Source organism: Eucalyptus grandis, chromosome 5 (genome assembly GCF_016545825.1).
Source record: "Eucalyptus grandis isolate ANBG69807.140 chromosome 5, ASM1654582v1, whole genome shotgun sequence".
Classification (NCBI taxonomy): Eukaryota; Viridiplantae; Streptophyta; class Magnoliopsida; order Myrtales; family Myrtaceae; genus Eucalyptus; species Eucalyptus grandis.
This window is the reverse complement of record NC_052616.1, coordinates 25,362,974-25,368,925: the sequence shown is the minus strand read 5'-3', so window position 1 is coordinate 25,368,925 and position 5,952 is coordinate 25,362,974. Positions and strand designations below refer to the sequence as shown.

Below are 5,952 nucleotides of genomic sequence, written 5' to 3'. Positions count from 1 at the left end.
AAAAATATATTCATCAGACACGAAAATGTTTAAATATATATTATTGTCGGTAATGAAAAGATTTTTCATTAACTAATTTTTATTGTCAATACTTACTAATTATTTTAACGATAATCATTTTTAGGACAATATTTTGCAAATTATTTATTTTTCATAAAATAAATTGAGAGTAAGAGAAAAAATTTTGTCACAAAAAAATTATGTGATTTAGCTTAATTGTTTGTTTCGTAGATTATGAATGATTTTGAAATTATTTTCCTAAAAAAGATTATTTGTATCACTTAAAATAGTTAATCAATAAAAAAATACTTTTATTATCGACAATAATTTCTATTTTAATATATTTATTGGCAATGGAAATATTTTTATTCGTTTATTAATATAAGCGATTATTTTTATAAAAAAAACTGATTTTCGAATTCTTTATTTTTACGAAATAAACGGAGTCATTAAAAAAGAAGAAGAAGAAGAAGAAAAAAGAGGACCGTTGAATTTTCTCTCTTCCGTTTGAACACTGCGAGGATGGTCGGGACCTTTTCTTTTCCGCGCATCTTCGTCAACAGAAATCTGCCGTGAGCCAAAGAAAAAGAACATGGGAATCCCCGCAGCTTCAGCGTAATGTAACTCCAGCGCACCAGCTACGCCCATCTCCTAAGCCTCCTGCGATCCTGCATCGACGCCAAGTCCTACTCGACCGGCAAGCTCCTCCACGCCCGCGTCCTCCGCCTCGGCCTCCTCAACGCCACCTTCCTCTGCAACCGCCTCGTCGAGCTGTACGCCGCGTGCGGCGAGAAGAGGGCGCGCCCCGCAAAGACGTCTACACATGGAACGCCATTCTGGGTGCTTACTGCAAGGCCGGAGACTGGCAATCCGCGCGCCGGCTGTTCGACGCAATGCCCGAGACGAACTGCTTCTCGTGGAACAACGTGATTAGCTCCTTAGTCAGAAATGGGTTCGAACGGGAGGCCGTGGAGGTTTATCGTTCGATGAGATTGGATGGTTTTGTGCCTACCCGTTTCACTTTGGCCAGCGTGTTCAGCGCCTGTAGTGCTTTGTTGGATGTAGAGGTTGGCAGGGGGAGTCATGGGCTGGCTGAGAAGATCGGTCTTGAGAAGAATATTTATATCGGTAATGCTTTGTTGTGTATGTATGCTAAGTGTGGGCGCATTGAAGATGTCATTCGGGCTTTTGGAGATTTGCCTGATCCAAATGAGGTTTCTTTTACGGCAATGATGCATGGCCCAGCGCAAACTGATAGAGTCACAGAGGCTGTTGACATGTTTAGATTGATGTGCAGACAGGGGATACCTATCGATGCCATCTCCCTATCAAGTGTTTTGGGTGTTTGTTCTAGTGGGGGATATGATGAATCTTCCCTAGATAGTTGTGGTGGTGGGCATTCGTGGGTACTTCAGGGCCAACAAGTGCATTCCCTCATGATTAAACTTGGATGTGGGAGTGATCTTCATTTGAACAATGCAATAATTCATATGTATGTGAAGAACGGAGACACGAATAGCGCCGAGATGATTTTTAGAAATTTGTCAGAGATTAGTGTGGTTACGTGGAATCTGATGATTGCTGGGTATAGGAACAAATTTGAAAGTGACAAGGCCATAAGATATATGCAGAGAATGCAGTGCTGCGGTTTTCAACTGAATGAAGTCACCTTTATAAATGCGCTTGTGGCATGTGTAACTTCTGGGAATGTTGAAATGGCTAGTCAAGTTTTCGCTGGGATGTTGTTTCCAACAGTTAGTTCCTGGAATGTCATGCTGTCAGGGTATTTTCAGAGTGAGAACCACATTGAGGTGATAAAGCACTTCCAGAAGATGCAATTTCTAGGTGTGAGACCCGATCGAACATCTTTAGCAACTATTCTTAGCTCATGTGCAGCGCTTGAGGTTTTCGGAGATTGGGAGACAGGTGCATGCAGCCTCACTAAAGGTTGCCGGTAATGCAGATGTATATGTTACCAGTGGACTCGTCACTATGTGCTCAAATTGTGGAAAGATAGAGCTAGCGAAGCTCATATTGCCTAAAATACCCAAACTAGATATTGTTTGCTGGAACTCAATGATGGCAGGTCTTGTGCTTAATTCCCTTGGCATAGAAGCTGCTGTATTATTTAATAAGATGCGGCAAATGGAGATGCTTCCTACTGAATCTTCTATGGTACTATGTTGAGTTGTTGCAGCAAATTTCGTTCTTCAGTTTATGGGAGGCAGGTTTATGCTCAAATAGTTAAAGATGGATATGCAAATAATGTATGTGTAGGAAGCGCTCTTGTACATATGTATTGTAAATATGGTGACATAGATGATGCTCAGAGGTTTTTTGATATGATGCCCTATAAAAACACTGTTACATGGAATGAGATGATACATGGATATGCACAGATCGGCTTTGGACATGAAGCTGTTTGCCTCTTTGAAAATATGATTGGTTTGGGTGTGAAAACAGATAGCATTACGTTTGTTGCTGTTTTAACTGCCTGTAGTCATGGTGGGCTCGTTGATGCCGGAATCAGTATATTAAATTCAATGCAGTAAGAACATGGTGTAGAACCTCTTTTGGATCATTGTGTATGCATAATTGATCATTTGGGTTGAGCTGGGTGCTTCAGTGAATTGGAAGTGCTCATAGATAAGATACCATATAGAGATGATCCAGTTTTGTGGGAGGTTATACTTAGTTCTTGCAGGGTCCATGCCAATGTGAGTTTAGCAAAAAAAGCAGCTGATAAATTTCTCCATCTGGACCCACAAAATTCAGCCCCTTATTTGCTTCTTGCCAACATCTACTGTTCATTAGGAAGATGGGATGAAGCAAGGGCGGTAAGAAACCAAATGAATGATAACCAGATTGCCGAAGATCCAGGCTACAGTTGGATTGATATTAAGCACGAGATACAAACCTGCCTTGATTATAATCCTGAGGTTGTCAAAGAGAGAATTGAAGCGTAGCAACCTGTCGAAAACAGAATGAGGTAACCTGTTCTTCGACAAATGGCGTTTTCCAAAGATTTAGCTGGCCAGTGGCCAAGAAGCATGAGATGATTAGATCAGATGCATTCTTGCAGACATCCATGCAGAATTGCACTGATTTCTATCCCAAGTAAATGAGTGTCCTGCGGAAATAATGATCAGATCAGATGCAGTCTTGCAGACATGCAGTGGTCAATTGCACTGATCTCTATCGGCTTCTCCAGAATTACCTCTATGGGAAAACAAAAGGCACAGTTGAGCATGCAGCTATTCTCTGTTGACATTGGCAGACGACTTGTCTTCCTTTCTGTCATTTTGACCTCATAGATTCTATAGAAGCAAGTCATATTTTCATGCTTTTGTCAATCTGCTCTTTGATTATTGTTGGAGAGGTTTACTTGTGATAGCTGATGACCATTTTATTATCTCAAAAACATTTCAGCCTGTTGTGAAGGACAGCTTGATGAATAAAGCTATAGCAGCGCTTAGATCTGGCCACCTCAGTCTGAAGCTCGAAGAGACTTATTTTTCAAATACTGAGAGAGTTTTTCAAATTCTGATATTGGAGGGATGCAGTCTTGTGGCGCAGCTGCACAAGAAATGTCTCTCATTATTCTGCCTGTGGATGAAAGAAGTGGAAAACATACCTCTGGTTGGGTTTAACTGACTCGACACTTAAATCAAGTCCTTAACCAGAGTTGGGGGCTCATGTCATAAACCCTTCCAGCAGGTACAACTTGTAGAGTTTTGTCTTCGCTCTTGCTCTCTGCTAGACCTTGTAGTGATAAGTGCTGTCAGTGAAATATGCCCTCTCTGTGGTCGTCGCTGTGACAATTGTATTGTTGCACTACAAACTAACATATTGCATAATAATAAGTAGGGTTTTAACTTTTATCTGTCGTTGGTTGACTCAAGAACATTGAGTTTGACGGTACTTTCAATTGTGGGTATTTTCATCTATCTTTCTCTGATTAGATTTGGTTTCATTTGCTTGAATCCTGGCTCTCGAGAGCTGCTTCCCCACAACCTTGATGCTGTAGAGCTTTTATCATCCAAATTCTGATTCGATGATCTTAAGTTTTGAAATTTGTGTGAATATAATTAAAAGAAAAAAGGGCCTTTTGGGGTGTGTCTACACAAGATTTAGATGGTACCACCAACTTTGATCTTGAAGAACTGGTTTATTTATTGCACTCACATTGATATTCTTGACAAACTTAGTTCCCCTGTTTTGAGAACTTATGACCCGAACAGGTCAAGTATTGCCCTTTCTAAATTGGCAGCCATTTTTTCTCCAGCACCATGTTTTATATAGGTCTAATCAACTCAAAAGATCCATCTTGATTTGTCCTCTGTGGATTTTCCTTCCTGACATTCAAGTGCTCTAATAGGGCAGTAATTGATGAAACCTATAGGGGTCACTTTAGAGTATCACAAGAAAACATAAGAACTTTATGAGAAAAAGATGCTGGAAGGTATTAAGCATTTGAAGTCGGGTGCTGGCATCACAGCATACCCACAAAATGACTGTAACCTTGATGAGTATATCACAGTTGGATTGCCATCATACGAGATATAGTATATTAACAAACACAATGTATTGAGGTAAAAATGAGTTCTGCTTGGATGGGAAATGAGATAGGAATCATTAATTTAAGATGTTTGAACATGTACAAGGACGATTCTGCATGCTTCCATGCATGTATCAGGTCCTTTAACTCTTTCGTAATATATATCTTAGTCCTCCAAGTCTCCAATTTTGGAATCATGTCTTTGATGAAGTTACAGAAGTTCATCAAGTTCTTTTACTAGTTCCTTTGGCTAAAGACTTGTAAAAAGCTTTGACTTACCTTTTGTAACTTTCGTTTTAGTAGGTAACTAAGCTGTCCTTGACTTAGTTTTCGTTTTTTAATGAACTTTGCAGGACTGACAGGCTGTGGCACACTTCCAGAACTAGGAAGAGCCACAGTCCTGGTAGCGTGAAGATCATCTTGATCCAACAAACTACTTAGGATGAATAAAAGATGTTAGAATTAGGAAACCCATATTTAAGAATAATAGCCACAACAATGTCAAGTCATATTCTGCAGTAGAACAGTCATGCCATACAAAGATTATTCATCTTCAATTTCAGTTCTAATTTCTATTCTGAAAATTGTATATCTCATCCCTGCTAAATTCTTCCTTTCTATTTGAAACTATGACTTAATGGAAGGGAGCCCTTTTGCTTCTTCCAAAATCAATAACTCTGACATCATCCTCAATACATCACCCTTGAGAATTCACCATGATGAAATATTATTCTGTCAAAAAGTAAGCCTTTATCCAGTCACCCTGAAGCTCCTTCTAACCCCAAAAACCACATGATCTGATGGCTTTGAGCATCCACTGTATTCCAGGACAAGTAGTGAGAGGATTTAGTTTGATGGCATTTGATGGACTGGTTGATACGATACAGCATGGAGGGAGGGCGAAGCAGGAATCTTGCCATGCCTCACATTTCAGTCAACGGAGTTGCTTGAGGTCAATTGCCATGGCATTTGGTGCTACAGCGCTCTGCCTCATCCAGCATTGCTACCTCCTTTTTCAGAGACTGACTCCGTGGTAATGGATTTTCTAGTTGCATTACTCTCCCTTAGTTTTGCTCTCCTTACGTCTTCATTTCCTCCCCTCCCTCAATAAACAAACAATGACTCTTTGGATGAAGAGACCTTGTTTATTTCAAGAGTAAAGTTTGGTGCTCTCCATTGCAGTGTCATTTATGAATCAGGTACATTAAAGAATATTCTGGAGGGATTTCTATAACGATAAATCTTAAGAGTCTGGCTGAGGAACTCAACTGAATGCTTTCACTCGCACACAGGACTTGATTAACCTAAGTCGAACGGGTTGGTGAACCTTGCCAACAACTTATTTGAATCAACCCCTGTGGTTCAACCACCAATTTGGATCTATGATTCTGAAG

General features: G+C 40.1%; 1 protein-coding gene across 1 annotated transcript; it reads left to right on the top strand.

Annotated features, from left to right (window-relative positions):
• The first annotated feature begins 551 nt into the window (after positions 1 to 551).
• On the top strand, positions 552 to 5,734 carry LOC120293288 (pentatricopeptide repeat-containing protein At4g20770-like). The gene is made up of 2 exons (XM_039312358.1): positions 552 to 3,717; positions 4,912 to 5,734. The coding sequence occupies exon 1, from the start codon at positions 894 to 896 to the stop codon at positions 1,956 to 1,958; it is 1,065 nt and encodes a 354-aa protein (XP_039168292.1). The 5' UTR covers positions 552 to 893; the 3' UTR covers positions 1,959 to 3,717; positions 4,912 to 5,734.
• The last annotated feature ends 218 nt before the right edge of the window (positions 5,735 to 5,952 follow it).

Excerpts from the sequence above, each read along its gene's own strand:
- LOC120293288 (XM_039312358.1), top strand. The coding sequence starts at position 894 with ATGCCCGAGACGAACTGCTTCTCGTGGAACAACGTGATTAGCTCCTTA.